Source organism: Mytilus galloprovincialis, chromosome 13 (assembly GCF_965363235.1).
Source record: "Mytilus galloprovincialis chromosome 13, xbMytGall1.hap1.1, whole genome shotgun sequence".
NCBI classification, from domain to species: domain Eukaryota; kingdom Metazoa; phylum Mollusca; class Bivalvia; order Mytilida; family Mytilidae; genus Mytilus; species Mytilus galloprovincialis.
The window spans coordinates 50,714,296-50,731,812 of record NC_134850.1 but is presented as its reverse complement, the minus strand read 5'-3'; the positions used below and the strand labels follow the sequence as shown (position 1 = coordinate 50,731,812).

The window sequence follows — 17,517 nt, the reverse complement described above, 5'->3', positions numbered from 1 at the left end:
ATTTGAGTTATCTTTCTTTGTATAGAATAGTAGTTGATAATATATGTTGGAAATTTGCCAGACATGACTATGATGTCATTTTATATTTTCATTTGCCAATAACTTTATGTAAATAACTTCATTGGAAATTTGCCAATATAATATGTTGCTGATGAAGCTTTTTTTCCTTATCTTATCTAAAATGTTTTTAGATAATGTATGTTGGACATTTGCCAGACATGACTATGATGTCATTTTCTATTTTTATTTGCCAATAACTTTATGTAAATAACTTCATTGGAAATTTGCCAATATAAAATGTTGCTGATGAAGTTTTTTTTATTGTTTTATACAATAAACAATGTATATTCACTTTTCTACCAACCAATCTTTACCATTCAGTGATAACAAGCACTTTATTTTACATTTTAATATTTTATGATGTATTTAAAAGAGTAGTTATTGTTGCAAACTCCATTAGAAATTTGAATTGATATCAGTTTTGGAAAAAGGGAAACGGGGATGTGAAAAAAAGGAGGGGGGGTTTAATTTTTGTCATTTCAGATTTCATAAATAAAAAGAAAATTTCTTCAAACATTTTTTTGAGAGGATTAATATTCAACAGCATAGTGAATTGCTCAAAGGCAAAAAAAATTTTAAGTTCATTAAACCACATTCATTCTGTGTCAGAAACCTATGCTGTGTCAACTATTTAATTTTAGATTTAAAAAGTTTGAAGAAGAAATTTTTAATTGATTTGTAAAATCTTGACATTTGTTTTGTGTAAAAAAAAACCATGTAATGTCAAAAATTTGATCACAATCCAAATTCAGAGCTGTATCACGCTTGAATGTTTTGTCCATACTTGCCCCAACTGTTCAGGGTTCGACCTCTGCGGTCGTATAAAGCTGCGCCCTGCGGAGCACCTGGTTTAATCTTATCTTACTCTGTATGAAGACATTAGATATGAATTGTTTCAAAAGGCACGTCAATGTATTGAAAATTTTGAAAACATGAGTACAGAGCTCAAGTTCAATGCTTTAATGACATATAATGATATTCAAGTAACACTGTCCTACTCTATTCACAAATTTTATGTCAGGAGAAAAAGTTTTTTATAACATATAATTGTCCATAAAGCCTATTCTTTTTATCTTGGTAAAAATATAATTTAAAGAAAATATATATTAATTAAAGGAAATAACTTTTGGTACATAAATAAAGAAAGTATATTAAAATGAGAATGGAAATGGGGAATGTGCCAAAGAGACAAAAACCCTACCATAGAAAAAAACAACAGCAGAAGGTCACCAACAGGTCTTCAATGTAGCGAGAAATTCCCGCACCCGGAGGTGTCCTTCAACTGTCCCCTAAACCTATTGTAATAGTTTATGTGGTATGTCGATAGAACATTTTAAATATATTTTTTGAAAATTGTTGAAAGTGGTTTTAATGTACTGATGATTCAATTTACTTTTCTTTTTTCTATGACTTTTATTAATTCTAAATTATAATATATAGAAATATTTTATTCTTATCGCAGTTTTACCCATAATTTTGTTTTATTCGTTTGACGCAATTTTTAAACTAGGTGTATTTAACATTCTTACATTTCTTTAAAATCTAATTTTTATTAGTCTGTTTAATTTATCAGGTTTGCAAGTTTTTTTATATATTATTTCTATTTTTTACATTGTGTGATTGAGCTGTTTTATATGTATATACATGTAACAGTGTCTCATAAGTCTTTTTAGGCTGGGTGTTGGTTTTTTTTTTTTTATGTGATTGTACTTATGTAAATATTTTACTATTGTGTAAGATCAATATTTTATCTTATCTTATTAAAATTATTGAAAAAATGCATGCATGTATACCAAAGCAAAATAAGTCCTGTATGCATGCTCTTTTTAATTATTTAACTAATTTATAAATTATTATCAACAAATAATTCATTGAGTAATCGTTAACAACTGGACAATTATTCCCAAATTCTACTTCAACAAATTAGAAAAAATCTTCTTGTATTTAAAATGAATTTAAAGAATATAAACGATATTGATAAAAATAAGTTACAATATTTACCGGACTTCTATAAACAACTAATTAAAGATTGGATAAGTGTAAAGGGAGGTAATACAAAATATCCTTTTTCTTGAAATTAGAAAACAAGTTTTGTGGGGAAATGATAATATCCGGTTTAATGGAAAATGTTTAAACTTTGAAGATTGGATAAAAAGTAACATTATCAATATAAATGATGTAATTGATGACCAGGGCAATATCTCTGAAACTATCATTTTAACTAAACTAAAATATAAACAAAATTGGATAAGGCAAATATATATGTTAAAAAAAGCAATACCAACTGATTGGAAAACAATTCTTTGCACTGAAGATTCATTCAAAACTAAAGTTAAATTTATAAACGACTTAAAAATTATGCACAGGACAATTACTCCCTTGATGAGTACAAAAGAACTCTATAAAATATTCACACTGAAAAATAGTTGTGATAAACCAAATGGTTTTCTTATGTGGGAAAAAATATTTGAGAAGCACTTAAATTCTAAATTGAAAAATACTTTTGTTTTCATTTTTTAATATCTAACTGATAATAGATTGAAAATATTTAGATGGAAACTTATTCACTACATACTACCAAGTAATGAACTTTTAAACAAGTGGAAAATTACTGAAGACAACTTATGTAAGCATTGTAAAAAAAAGGAAGACTATGAACATTTTTTTGTCAATTGCTCATGATCATATAATAATGACTTTCAAAAAATAATAATGACATTAATGAAATCCCTAGGTATTGAAAAAGATATTATAAACCTAGAAAATTTAGTAACAGGGTACAAAATTGAAGATTTAGCATACTTTGATATTAATTGTAATTATTGATATTTACATAAGTACAATTACATATTAACTATTATATCCTTCTCAATATACAAATCACATTTTGTCTCAGAAAAGAAGACAAAAAAAATAAACATTTTAAAAATTTTCCAGAAAGAAATTTCAGAAATTATTGAAATAAACAACTTTAATAACAAAACCAGATGCTCCGCAGGGCGTAGCTTTATACGACCGCAGAGGTTGAACCCTGAACGGTTAGGGCAAGTATGGACACAACATTCAAGCTGGATTCAGCTCTAAATTTGGATTGTGATTAAATAGTTGACACAGCATAGGTTTCTGACACAGAATGAATGTGTTCTAATGAACTTAAAATTTGTGTTTCTCTTAGAGCAATTCACTATGCTGTTGAATATTAATCCTCTCAAAAAAATGTTTGAAGAAATTTTCTTTTTTATTTATGAAATTTCAAATGAGAAAAATTGAACCCAATTTTTTTAATCACATCCCCCTTTCCCTTATTCCAAAACTAATCTCAATTAAAATTTCTAATGGAGTTTGCAACAATAACTACTCATTTAAATACATCATAAAATATTAAGATGTAAAAAAACTGCTTGTTATCACTGAATGGTAAAGATTATTTTAATTTATCAGTTGGTAGTAAAAAGTGAATATACATTGTATATTGTATATAACAAAGATTTAAGTTGATTCTGGACAAAGAAAGATAACTCTAATTAAAAAAAAAATTGATATTTCACAATATTGTGCAATTAGATATTTCTTGCCATTGCGCAATACTGTGCAATTGAAAAGACTTGCTATTGCACAATACTTAATATAATAATTTTAGATCCTGATTTGGACCAACTTGAAAACTGGGCCCATAATAAAAAATCTAAGTACATTTTTGGATTCAGCATATCAAAGAACTTCAAGATTTCAATTTTTGTTAAAATCAGACTAAGTTTAATTTTGGACCCTTTGGACTTTAGTGTAGACCAATTTGAAAACAGGACCAAAAATGAAGAATCTACATACACAGTTAGATTTGGTATATCAAAGAACCCCATTTATTCAATTTTTGATGAAATCAAACAAAGTTTAATTTTGGACCCCGATTTGGACCAACTTGAAAACTGGGCCAATAATCAAGAATCTAAGTACATTTTTAGATTCAGCATATCAAAGAACCTAACTGATTCATTTTTTGTCAAAATCAAACTAAGTTTAATTTTGGACCCTTTGGACCTTAATGTAGACCAATTTGAAAACGGGACCAAAAGTTAAGAATCTACATACACAGTCATGACAGTTAGATTCAGCATATCAAAGAACCCCAATTATTCAATTTTGATGAAATCAAACAAAAGTTTAATTTTGGACCCTTTGGGCCCCTTATTATGTTGGGACCAAAACTCCCAAAATCAAACCCAACCTTTTTTTTATGGTCATAAACCTTGTGTTTAAATTTCATAGATTTCTATTTACTTATACTAACGTTATGGTGTGAAAACCAAGAAAAATGCTTATTTGGGTCCCTTTTTGGCCCCTAATTCCTAAACTGTTGGGACCTAAACTCCCAAAATCAATACCAACCTTCCTTTTGTAGTCATTAACATTGTGTTTAAATTTCATTGATTTCTATTTACTTAAACTAATGTTATTGTGCGAAAACCAAGAATAATGCTTATTTGGGCCCTTTTTTGGCCCCTAATTCCTAAACTGTTGAGACCAAAACTCCCAAAATCAATCCCAACCGTTCTTTTGTGGTCATAAACCTTGTGTCAAAATTTCATAGATTTCTATTAACTTAAACTAAAGTTATAGTGCGAAAACCAAGAAAATGCTTATTTGGGCCCTTTTTGGCCCCTAATTCCTAAAATGTTGGGACCAAAACTCCCAAAATCAATACCAACCTTCCTTTTGTGGTCATAAACCTTGTGTTAAAATTTCATAGATTTCCATTCACTTTTACTAAAGTTAGAGTGCGAAAACTAAAAGTATTCGGACGCCGGACGACGACGACGACGACGACGCCGACGACGACGACGACGCCGACGCCAACGTGATAGCAATATACGACGAAAATTTTTTCAAAATTTGCGGTCGTATAAAAACTAATCAGATAATTCTAAAAACAAATAGATTCATTGCAAAGATTCAATTGAATCAGGACTAATCTTTTAACGAAGCACAAAATATTGTGAACAAAATTGATTATTGTACACAAGACAAATACGGTAATATTTATAATCAAGTTCAACCATGCATGTTCAATGTTTGTAAGCATGTTCAGCCATGCATGAGTCACCACATGTGAATTATACTGCATTTTTTATATTTTAAAATGTGTATTTACAAAAGATAAAAAGAATTGTTATAGTATAAATGTATCCGTATGTTTATTAATTAATGTGGAAAAATAATGTATCATTTCGGATGTCGAGTGTTCCAACTTGTTACACTTAAATTACCTATTTGTGAATTACACACATACATTTCGACAAAAAAAGATCAGTAGATAATTAAAGAAAGCTTGAATAGTAAACTCACCATATATAATCGTTAAATCCAGTGGATAATATTTATATAATTTAGACGACACACATCAAAACTATACCCGACATAACGCACATGCGAAAAACAACACTGTGCCCAATACTAATGGAAACACGGATCATACCGATAACGGAGTTGATTCCGGAAAAAAAAAAATACTATGAAAAAGAGAAAAAGAAGCAAAATGTAATGTATGTGTATAATCACAATAATTTATCAAATATATTTTGTGAAATATTTCATGTTCTGAATACTAATATTATGAATAAATAATACCTTGCCAAATAGTGCTTCCCTTAACTATTAGGTAAGCTAACATGAGGGATACTAAGTTAAAGCTGTAAACTTAGTAAATTGTTACAGCAAATATGCAATAAAGATATTGTTACGTTGGAAAAAAAAAAAAAAAAAAAAAATGGTAATCGTTAATTATATCAAGCTAACTAACTTTAGATTAGGTTGCCAAAGTTGACCTAGTCATGTTATTGATAAACCATCTTGACTTTTTTTACATTTTCCATGCATTCTCTATTTTACTTTAATATACTTTACCTAAACATTTGCAAAATGGTTGATCTTATAAGATTTGTTCTATCAAAGTCAAAAATAACTTTTCTTTCGTCAAATTTTACACCTCACACTTGTATCTTATTAAAGTTGTAACGAGAGTTCATTAAGTTTAAGGTCCCAGCATAAGGGGAAATATTGGTGAATTACATGTACAAATTTATGTAGTATACAGGAAAACATTAATTCAATAGCAGTATAAATGCCAAAAATTAGATATAAAAGGTTCTTCTTTTACAAGAAAGACTAGTTATGTTATGTAACACTAAACCATTCAAGCAAACAAAACATTTATGGGAACCTGTGTGATATTCAGTAATGGCGAACAAATAGCGATAATGTGTATAGTTCAAGCCCGACATATTCTTAGTTCAAGCAGGGCAGATTTCCAAATAGCCATAAGATGTGTCCCAGGTGACCCCTCAGAATTGTGAAAATCTTGGGTCACACCCACAAGATCCGGGTAAGTTGACAGGTATATTTGTAGTAGTGTCATTTTTACGTCTATTAATTATATATAAATAATAGTAAAAATATCTTTAAAGTTCTGAAATTAATTCTATTTATAATAACGTTTAACTCTAGAATTTTGATAAAGGAATATTATTATTTAAATCAAATCTACACTTTACTTTTTATATTGAGTTCATGAATATTTAAAAGGTTCTTACTTTAAATTACGTATTTGATTGGTCATTGTCATTTTTCGCGGTCAATTTATATTTGGTATTGACCAGGTAGATTTGCACGGGAGATTGAGAATTACAGTCGCATGATATTGTATCTCGAATTTATATACCTGTATTATTGTGGACACAACATATTATCTATTTAATGTAAGTTAACTTCTTTGTTATATAATTAATATTTTCACATGTAAATGATAAAGTTAGCAAAGTTTATATTATATGATTTCGTTCTCCTCGTAAAGTTTGGTTATTACATAAGTATGATAGATGTACCCGAGAATATTTTAATTAGCTTCGTGCTACATGTATTTTATTATCTACCGTTAATTTGTCACGATAGAATATAGAAATAGATAATTTGCATTGCTGCTTAATTATTGACACAGATAATTGATATTTCATAAATGGCGGCGTATTTGACAAAATAAGGAAAAGTGTTAAAGTTGATATTTATTAGTACATTTATATTATACATTGTAATGATAGAAGTTTAACTATAAATGAATCTGAGTTATTTTGTCATATTGTATATTTTAATATTTTACGAGTCCGAATGTTTATGATTACATTTTGGTTTTAGGACTCCATTGATGTAGTTATTTACAAAGTGTATTAGTGAACTGTGCCTTGTCCTTGCCAGTAAAAACTCACTCCACAAGTGGTAAGAGTCAATCTATTTTTAACTATGTAATGTTGTAAACAAGACGTTATGAATTATTTCCCTTTAAATATGCGGTTTTAAGCATATTTAATATATTGGCTTAATTAGTCTTTATGAAAATAGTATTTACAATTCGACGATTGTTGTAACGTAATTGTATGTAAAGAACAAACAATATATTATGTTCCGATCAGTTAAATGGGTCTTGCCGAACTTTGTTTCCCGATTTTATGCTTTATTATTTGACTTCCAAGTGTCACGCTTTAAAAAAAAAGCCCAATTCCGCATCACACCATAAAAAAATATGCCCAATCCCGCATTACGCATAGACCCCCATGTCCAAATAATTATGACTTCTAAGGCTAGCTTAGACCCCAATGCCAATGGCAATGGCAATAAGACCCACTGTCACTGAACAGTGTCTCTGTCTTAGTGTCTAACACATTTTAGGTATAAAAAGTAAAAATTTAGTACTACTTACCAAGTCTTTTCATATTCTGTTTCCCATCTATAACCTTTTTCGTCTTCGTCTCCCATTTTTCTTTATTTATACCGCAGTGTCTTATATATAAGTATATTATTTTATTCGAGCATTTGAGTGCGCCAAATTATCTCCCTTGCAGAAATAGTTTCGTAAAAGTTGCAAATTTTGAAAGATAACATTTGTATCGCTTTATTAATAATTAATTGATGTTAATAATAAGAAAATAATAAAAGAGATTGTTTTATTACATGAAAATATTGTACAGATCATAACTATAAACTTTTAGATATGCGAAAGTAAATTTTAGAAAAAGTCCTATGTATCGAGGTCAAGGACATTCGAAGTCGAAACTGAAAATGGAAAATGACCGAAAATATTGAAGTGTTGCCTCAGATATAAAATGTCTCAAATAATCATCAGAGGCCGCTTTGGGTAAATTTATGTTATATAGAAAAACCATAATGAAATCTTAAAAGATTAACTTGTCGGACAGATAGTCGATGAGTTTGACAGAGTGAGCAAAGGATGCTGGATGGATCACTAAATTTATTATGTCAGTTATGACAAGTCGACAATCACTACTTTAGATTTATAATAAATATATGACCATAATGGATTTATGCCTTACACTAAATTTACTTAGATATAAATTGAAATTAATAAATGTAGTAGTCCTCTCAAGGTCCCACAGGCAAAAGAAGCATTTACAAGCACACTGTTATATAAAATCAGTGCATGGCAGGCTATCATCAAGATGTTAGTGGTGGGTCTCATTGGGGTCTAAGCGTGACGCGGGATTGCAGATTTTTAGAAAGCGTGACACATGAAAGTCAGATTATTGTGCTGTGAAAACGGGAGACGGGAAATTACAAAAAACAAGAGAATTGCTTACATACATAGTGTAAGCGAGATACGGGAATGTGACAAAACAGTAAGCTGGATACGAGATCAGAACCCCCCAATGAGACCCCCATAATGGATTTCTGAATTATATTAAATGAATAAATATTGACAATTGGTATAAGTACATATGATGTACCCAAACAGATACAGATAACAATTAAAAATCAAAATTGAAGGTCTTTCCACTTCTGATGATTCACTTTGATATTAAAATACGGATTAAAATTTCATATACACAGTCAGGGGACTTACTTAAATGAGTGATTTTCTAAATCACTGATTCAAGTAACATTATGTTCAGAAAGGTTGAAATATTGTAGTTTTAAATATAGAATACTAATGATCCAGGGACTAATTATGTTGATAAAATTATCAGGGCCAACATCTGTGTTGTCTAGGATGACCAGGTCATGTCAGGTGATAACCTTGTACAGAATCTAGGATAATGACATAAAAATCACTTGTTTAAATATCATACCTCAATTTCCTTCCAAAAAATCACTTCTTTAAGTATCATTATTCTAATAACCCCCACTAATTTCAACACCCCTGAACAGTGAAATTTTTATTGCGTACAGTAGAATTTTATTACATAATCTGAAAGATGAAACCTTGAACTTTACAGGAAAAATACTCCCACTGCTGGGAAAAATCTGTTTAGAAAGTATCAGTTCGTTAAGTTAAGCCATTATTATAGAATTTTTTCCAGTAAAATAGAATTTACAGCTAAATAATAGCATCAAAGGCATAAACCTTGCTACTTAAAAGAAGCAAAAAGTTATTTTTTTTCAATTTTACTTATGAAAAGATATTATCTAAACCTATGTGTTTAAAATTTTAGTAAAACTACAAAATCACAATTTACATGTATGACAAAATTTCGAATTTGCTACTTAAATAAGTGATTTAAAAATCACTTATTTCAATAAGTCCCCTGACTGATACAGTGACAAATGACACCTTAATTTACACTGATTCTAAAAATATATGGTTTCGTTACAATTTTGCTGAAATAAGAGAGATAATTTGTTACTCCCCGTCTGAAAAATGTAACTTCCGGTGTTATTTGATAGTTTACTTGACACTGACTTCAAAAATATATGGTTCTATATACTTTTACATCAAATAAGTACAAAACAAAGCTACTTTCGGTTTACACATTTGCGTTTGGATATTCAAGGTCTTGTAAATAGCAACTTAATCATGTTAATGTAAAAAGTCCCATGGATTTATCGTGTTTAAATATGAAGATAAAGCAAAGGTCAAAATCTAGAATGTCAACTTCAATTTTGACCTTGAGCTCAATTTGAAGGTCATAAACCAAGGACCTTTAAACAGATCACCCTAGGTCTTTTCTATACTTGGTATAGTGGTTAGTTCATCTTGGTGTAGTGGTAAGTGCATCGGACTACTATCACAAAGGTTCCTAGTCGATTCCCGTCTGGGATGAAAATTTCAAGGACTTAATTTTCGGCTCTCCCTTGACACCATTTGTGAGTATGATCTTGAGGAAACGATGATAGTCTGTCGGAAGGGGACGATAAATGGCTGACCCATGTTAAGAGAGAGCCATATCTCTTGCACGGTAAAGACACCCTTGTAGATTTCGAAAAAGAGCAGGCTAATGCCGCTACAAGGCAGCACTCGCATCCTCAAAGTGTAATATAAGTTGCAAAACTTGTTTCCCAATCCACTATAGATAAATATGTTTAAACTAAACTTGGTAAGTAAGTTAAACCACCATACATGTAATTTTGAATATAAAAAGGGAGAAATCTGGAGAAATCTCCCCTCTACGGTCAAAGTGCCCTTGCAATCAAACTTTACTTGTTACGACATGTCGCAACTAACAATTTAGTAAAAAATTATTTGTCGATATCTCTTACTATTTTTTGAAAATAAATGAAAATAACCAAAAATCAAAATTTAGAATATGACCTTGACCTTTGACCGTGACCTACTTTTCATTTTTTTTGGACCAAGGAATTGAAATCAAAAGACCCTAGGCCTACATCACTTATGGTTTACCAGATAGAAATGCATATCTCTTATATCAAATGCAAAAGGGGGAATAACTCTCAGATGGAGTCTTTGGATAGCTTGGGTTCAAATAGCCACCCTAATCCTGAAGAAGTTACGAGCAATTTGGTTAAATAAATTTGCTGTAATCTTTAACAGTTGCAAAGGAGTAGTGGACACAAGAAAAACAGTATTTGGGGAGAAACTCTTCCGGTCAATAGAGTCAGTTTTAAAAGCGTATAAACTGTTCGATATCATATATATATATATGAACTATCACAGCGAAATTTTGTGAAATAACAATACCCCGCAAGAACAAAATTAATAATCATAACAAAATCAATAGGTCTTTTCACAGAAAGATGGAAAGACCTAATCATGATTATCATTCTTCTTTCAGTTTCTAGTGATCCTTCAATTATCATTCATTATTGAAAATTATTCAAATTAATACATGCAAATAAGAAACAACAAACAGACATGTATGTGTAATATCAGGAGATAGAAATGCCCTTTACGTTGTGTATTTTTTTTTTTATTGTAATAAAGAAATTTACATTTTATTTTTGATGAGCATCATGCGTTAAAAATAAGGTAATCATTTGAGATCTAATTTTCTTCATTGTTCTACTGAATATGGGAAAATACACAATCACCAAAATTTATTTAATACTTTCACATTATCTTTAATTATTTTTGTCATTATTACTTAATATTCAGAACTATCAGAGACATACATGTACACTGTTTGATATTGAGTAATTTTGTTTGTTCACTAAGTCCTTGTTATTAAATAAAAAAAAGATTGTCAGCCAATTGCAACATCGAAATACAAAAATTGGCAACTAGGGGAAATTTGGTGATATCTAGCAGCCATCATATTTCTTAGTATCTTTCATCTCATTTCCCACTTTGAAATATCAGTAAAAAGAATTGGTTTAGTATTGCACCACTAAAACCAATATATTTTCCTGACTGAAGAAAAGAAGATGAATACTTGTGAATTCCTACACAAAAACTTCACCACTAATACATGTAGTATTTATGTTAAGAATGCTAATACATTGTACTAGCTTCACTGATAGAAAAAGAGATCAATCCCATTGAAACAAAACCTGCAACATACCCTCTTAGATAGTGTGATTTATAAGCAAAGCTAACTGGTTAGTCTGTTGATGTTACATTATTGAAATGAATTAAGCAGACTTACCAGCGAAATGAAATTACTATTAAAGTTCCAAGTTATTCACACACTGTTAGTACATGTAGTAACTCCACAAATAAAACAACCAAATATAAAAAAATGTATTAGAGTTTTTTCATAAGTAGCATGCTCTAATTTTCAAAAAGGATATTAAAAAACACATGCCATTAGAAAATTACCAACTAATACATAAGATATTATTCATTCTGAAAACCTATAAAGTCTAAATACTCCTCCTCACTTTTAGAAAACATGTCCCATCAGATAATAACAAAAGAACACTTAAAGTGCACAACACCCGTTGTCATGGTTGTATGAATATAATAATATTCATGTTAAACTTCACCACATAAAATGAAAAAAAGTAGCTTTAAATGGAACCAAAGTAAATGCTGTAATACTTCGTGAAATATAATCCTAATAAAAATATTTGTTTGGTTGACTCTACATGTATTGATGTATATTAACCCCTGATGGTAGCACTTTTATATAATTCTCCATCCGATAAAAACATAAAAATATCAACTTTCTATTTCTTTCCTCGTTGTGTGTTAATGTGTATATTTTAGAAGATGTTTCACCTGATCATTATTATTATTACCTAGCTACACATGAGCTATAGATAGTTTCTCAAAGCCTATAATGGTTTACTTAAAAATTTATAAATTGTGACTTGGATAGAGAGTTGTCCCATTGGCACTCATACCACATCTTCTTATATCTATTTATTTAATTTTGTTACTTTCTATAAATACCAGTGGCGGATCCAGAGGGGGGGGGGGGGGGGGCGTAGAGGGCATATACCCCCCCCCCACTTTTGCTCTGGCTTTTTTTTTGTTTTTGTAAAATGATTAATTAAATAATTAAACTAGACTTCGTGAACTTTGCCATTTCACGTGTACTGTATTTAATTTTTATGCAACAATTCTTTACTTACATGTATAAAGATATTTTATGCTAGAATTTACTGATTGTTAAAGTCATGTGATTCTCTATGGTGGAGTTGACCAGTTCGTCGAAAAAAACGTTGCGTAGTCATTTTGAAATTCAAAGTACAGTAAGACATTGCTTAGGCTGAGGATGACAATCTTGACACCTTCAAAGCCATACATAATTGAGCAAGAACTTATTAACTTAAACTTCTATTTCACTATTCCACCAAACACTCTATAGACTATTACACTCTCATGAAAAAAAGTTCCACAGCAATATTATTTACCTACGAAAACATGTTTAACCCTGAACGCCCAGTCTATTTTAAAATAACATAGCTGAATAATGATCCCCAGTCAGTATACGCTCTAGATATATTTAAAGTCTAAGGTACAAACCATTTGATTTGAGGAGACAGTCTGAGAAATTTGAGAGAAAAAAAATAACTCTGATGTTTGCCTTAAACAAAAATTCTGGCTGTATCTGGATTGAAAACAATAATCTAATTGTCCACTGTTTTTGCTATTAGAAACAAAAATTTCCAATTAACAGAATTATTAAGCATTAAATGAACATGATGAATAAAAACGGGCATATTTTTTTTTTGTGGCAGGGGTTTGCATATCTGACCGGAATTTCTGTTTCGCCAAACTTATTTACTAAATACTTTTTTCAAGACCAGACTTCAAGCTGCCTGGTGGGTGTTGCCTTTATGTCTCCATTTTTCGACCGTCATTCATAAACTCGTTGTCATTTCAGACTCATTCGTAGCCTTTGGTTGATTTGAAACCCCTCACTTCCCTTAAATTTGTTGGTTGAAACATATCAACCAATCATTTGGATAAGAAATTGCTTGTTTGTCTTTTTACCTGGTGCCAGCCGTATTGGAAATTTCATTGAATATCCCGGCGTATATTTTGTTAACAACAAGAAATCTGTGAGGTTATGATAACTTAACTTACAACAAAACGGTGAGAATTTTTAATGCCCATTTTTTATTAACAAGTCTCACATCAAATTAATCAGTTCATAGCTTTGGATCCATACTATCATTTTATGATAGACATGCAATTAAAAGAGAGAATACAGCATCGAAAATGTCCAACCCTTACACTTAACAGCAACTACAAAATATACATGCCATACGCCAGGAACCGTTTAAAAGTGCATATTACACTTATTTTATGTTTTTAGCCCCAAAAAGGTCCCCGTAATTTTTCGCCTCGTTCCACTCGCCGATCTTTAGAAACTATGTCCCCCTTTCCAAAATCCTGAATCCGCCCCTGAATGCTATAAGAATAAGAATATTTTATTTCCAATTAAAGGGCCCTATGAAGAGCTTTCATGACATTACATACAACTATATTTCGCGTGTGACAGTGCTTTAAATTGTAAATAAAATATTGACAGTACTTTAGAGTGTAATAATGTTATGTTTAAAAAGTGTTTTATTTTTGTTTTTCAGTCCTTTGTGTGATGAGTGTGTAAAGATAGCTACAAGAAGAATTGCACTCAAACAGTCAAAGTCTGTTGCAGTTTTCAGTCGTTTAAACTCGACATTTCCTTACAATCCAACACACATTAGGAGTAAAGCGTATAAGAATGACAATCTACAACAATTCAGATATGGTGGTGGTAGTCAAGTTTCTAAAACATTCTTACCACAAATTCGTTTTGTTCATAATGTGATACCTAGACCATTAAAAACATTAAATATAACTGGAGCACCTGTTATTGTGTTAAATCATAGACAAATTGGAATATTAGCTAGGACTGTAGGTAGAGTTCTGAAGATCAGATACTTTGTACTTGGTACAGTAGCTGGTGGAGGAGTAGTATTGAACCAGGTATATATATGTATACAGTAAATTATTCATACAAGGGCAAAAATGCCACACATGTGTCACGCATGTACCTAAAATGCGTGGCATGAAATGTCTCTTTCACTTGCATGTGACACACATGTGAAACACATGTGTGGAATTTTTGCCAGTGTAGAAAACCTATATATGAAAGCTAAAACTGCAAATGAACTGTAACACATGTCAACAGTATTTATGTACTGTAAACACAAAAAATGCAAATTATTGAAGACAAAATTTTATATTTATTTATAAAAATAGTAATGTCTCAAATGATAATTTAATTGTTTTCTTCCCTTATCATGTCTATTCCATGTTCTGTCTTCTTTTGAAATGCTGTTTTTATTTTATATAGATACTAAGAAAAAAAAACTTTATGAAAACACAGTTCAAAAGATATGTCATGTATGTGTAAACAAATATTTTTTAATTTTCAACATGTTTTGTAATGTTGTTTTAAAATTGATTAATTTGTTTTTAATTTGTCTCTTATCATTGCATCAATTGAATTTAGATTTGTAATTTTTTTTTTTTTTTTTAGAAATATGAAGAGTTGAAGCAGTATATTCCAGATATAGAATGGATGAAAGATTATCTGCCAGAGTCAGAAACATTGGATCATGTAAAAAATAATGTCCTACGAACATTAAGGAGTATTCATCTTCCAGAAAAGGTTACTAACATTTAAACTCCACAATAATTGAAGTCAAAACTTACCATGTTTTCCATGCGTTTTTTTCAGTGGTCTAGTCTACCCATGTAAATTTCTCCAAACAATGAATGTTTCCATAAGGTGCTATACATGACTTGAGATGTGAAATGTTTTTTGGGGTTTTAACTTTTACGCTGAAAATTCTTAATTTCATACTTTTTTTAGCTCCTGTACTCTTTTGTTTATATTAAACTGATATTTGGTTTACAAGTGTTTAAAACTGAGCATACTGAGGGTCTAATGTTTCGAATGATATATAAAAAGAATCTAGTTCAGTTCAGTGTAAACATGGTAAACAATTCTTCCCAACTGTCAAGCTCTTACTTTTCTGTATGATTGAATATGAACAAGCATTTTCGCTAGCCAAGGGTTACGATCCATTCCCGTTCTCTTCACCCTTGGCAGATTGAGCCAACATTTGTGAAAACAATGTTGCGCCATCTATCGGAAGATTAAAGTCAAGCCCATTCCGAATACATTATTCTTGACCAATGGTAGCACTTGAACTCTTCAATTTGGAGGTAAAAAAAACGGTAGCGTCTAGAACCTACACACTTGATAAAGCCAGAAACGAAAATATACGTCAACATTCATGCATCTGTGCATGAAACATACACAGGAACTTCTTATTGATTAAAAACATTCAAGTTGTCACTAAATATAGTCGTAAGTTTATAGAATGCAAAGACTTGTTGCACAATAAACACGTGGCAATTGTTTACAAACACTTTCTATAATTACACGTGATCATGTTATAGGCGCTTTTTGATTGGATGCAGCGAGATTCGACTGCAACCAATAAAAATCCTTATCTTGTGTCTCCGAAATTTTATCTCAATCCGCAAAGGGTGAAGAGAACGGGAATGGATCGTAACCCTTGGCTAGCGAAGATGATGAACAAGGTGAACCAACACCTAAAGTGGTAATAGTGGGTGGTTACCAAAAGGTATTCACAGTTTTCTTTCACTAGATAGTAAGATGAAACAATAATGAAGACAAAAACAGTGAACACCCTTCAATTACCGCATGGTAAGAGTTTATTCTGGTCGACATGTTTCACCAAAAAAAGCATGGCGTCTTCAATTCATCTGTAGAATAAATAAACAAAAGCTAAAAAAGATTTGTCTAAAAAACCAAACTCTTTTAAAAAATGTCAAAACACTGCGATACTTATATACATAATTTACAACAGAGATCATGAATTGGAAAATCTTTATCATGTGACAGAGTTGACATTGTATTTGCAATACTTGATCCTTTAATATTTTAGTTTATTTTTCTATAAACACATGTATTTAATGTGCCAGCTTTTTTATTTTTCAGGGATGGTTTACAAGTCACCTACCAGATCTAAAAGGTTATAAGGATTTACTCAGTAAAAGTTCACTAGCAGTCACAAGTAAGTTATAGCTAAAGGTTTGTTATTATTTGTTATCAACTTCACAATATGCTTATGGAAAAATTAAGATCACTGTAATTTGATTTTTTTCTGCAAAATAGGGGAAAGACAATTATCCATCCATGAGTGTTTCATACCATTACATATTTACTTTTTGGGGCATATCTTTAAATTAGCCAGAGATGGCCTTCAATAGTTTGAGTATATTACATACAGTAAGAGTTGTATTGCAATAGTAGGGATTTATTGGGATTCAAATAGGGGATGGTCCTTGTTTGGATTTTTTTTTTTTAATTCAAAAACATAATCGTTTAAATGTCAAATTTATTAAGACAACTGCATGAAATAGGAGGAATCAAAGTTGTTTATTGGACTCCTCAGAAAGATAGAAAATACAATAAGGAATGAAAATATTCATATTGAGATCTAAAATTTCCTTTTATGGCAAGTATCTCACTTAACGCCAAAAAGTGTTATTTATCACTAGGTATCAGTTATTATGGACAGCTTTAACAAAAATCAAACTAAAGCCAATTTTTAATTTAATGATTTATATTATTTCATCCATGATATACTCAACCAAAATGAACTGTACATTTAAGAAACCATCAGAGTTAATTCTATTAAGATTTTAGACAAGCATTTTGACAAGTGAAGTTCTCAAAATTATAAATT

General features: G+C 30.5%; 2 protein-coding genes across 3 annotated transcripts in view; one reads left to right on the top strand and one right to left on the bottom strand.

Annotated features, from left to right (window-relative positions):
• The window catches only part of LOC143057847 (general transcription factor IIH subunit 2-like), a 31,607-nt gene extending 23,645 nt beyond the window's left edge, over positions 1-7,962 (bottom strand). The window contains exon 1 of the mRNA XM_076231277.1: positions 7,808-7,962. Within this exon, the coding sequence (XP_076087392.1) occupies positions 7,808-7,863 (56 nt within the window). The 5' untranslated portion in view covers positions 7,864-7,962. The remainder of the gene's footprint in view (positions 1-7,807) is intronic.
• Positions 7,963-8,116: 154 nt separating this feature from the next.
• Positions 8,117-17,517, top strand: part of LOC143057161 (dynamin-like GTPase OPA1, mitochondrial) — a 42,585-nt gene continuing 33,184 nt past the window's right edge. Inside the window, exons 1-4 of one of the 2 annotated variants that reach the window (XM_076230409.1) lie at positions 8,117-8,242; positions 14,335-14,716; positions 15,273-15,404; positions 16,767-16,842. In XM_076230409.1, coding sequence (XP_076086524.1) covers positions 8,211-8,242; positions 14,335-14,716; positions 15,273-15,404; positions 16,767-16,842 — 622 coding nt within the window. In that variant the 5' untranslated portion in view covers positions 8,117-8,210. The remainder of the gene's footprint in view (positions 8,243-14,334; positions 14,717-15,272; positions 15,405-16,766; positions 16,843-17,517) is intronic. The other variant, XM_076230411.1, reaches the window with a different exon arrangement.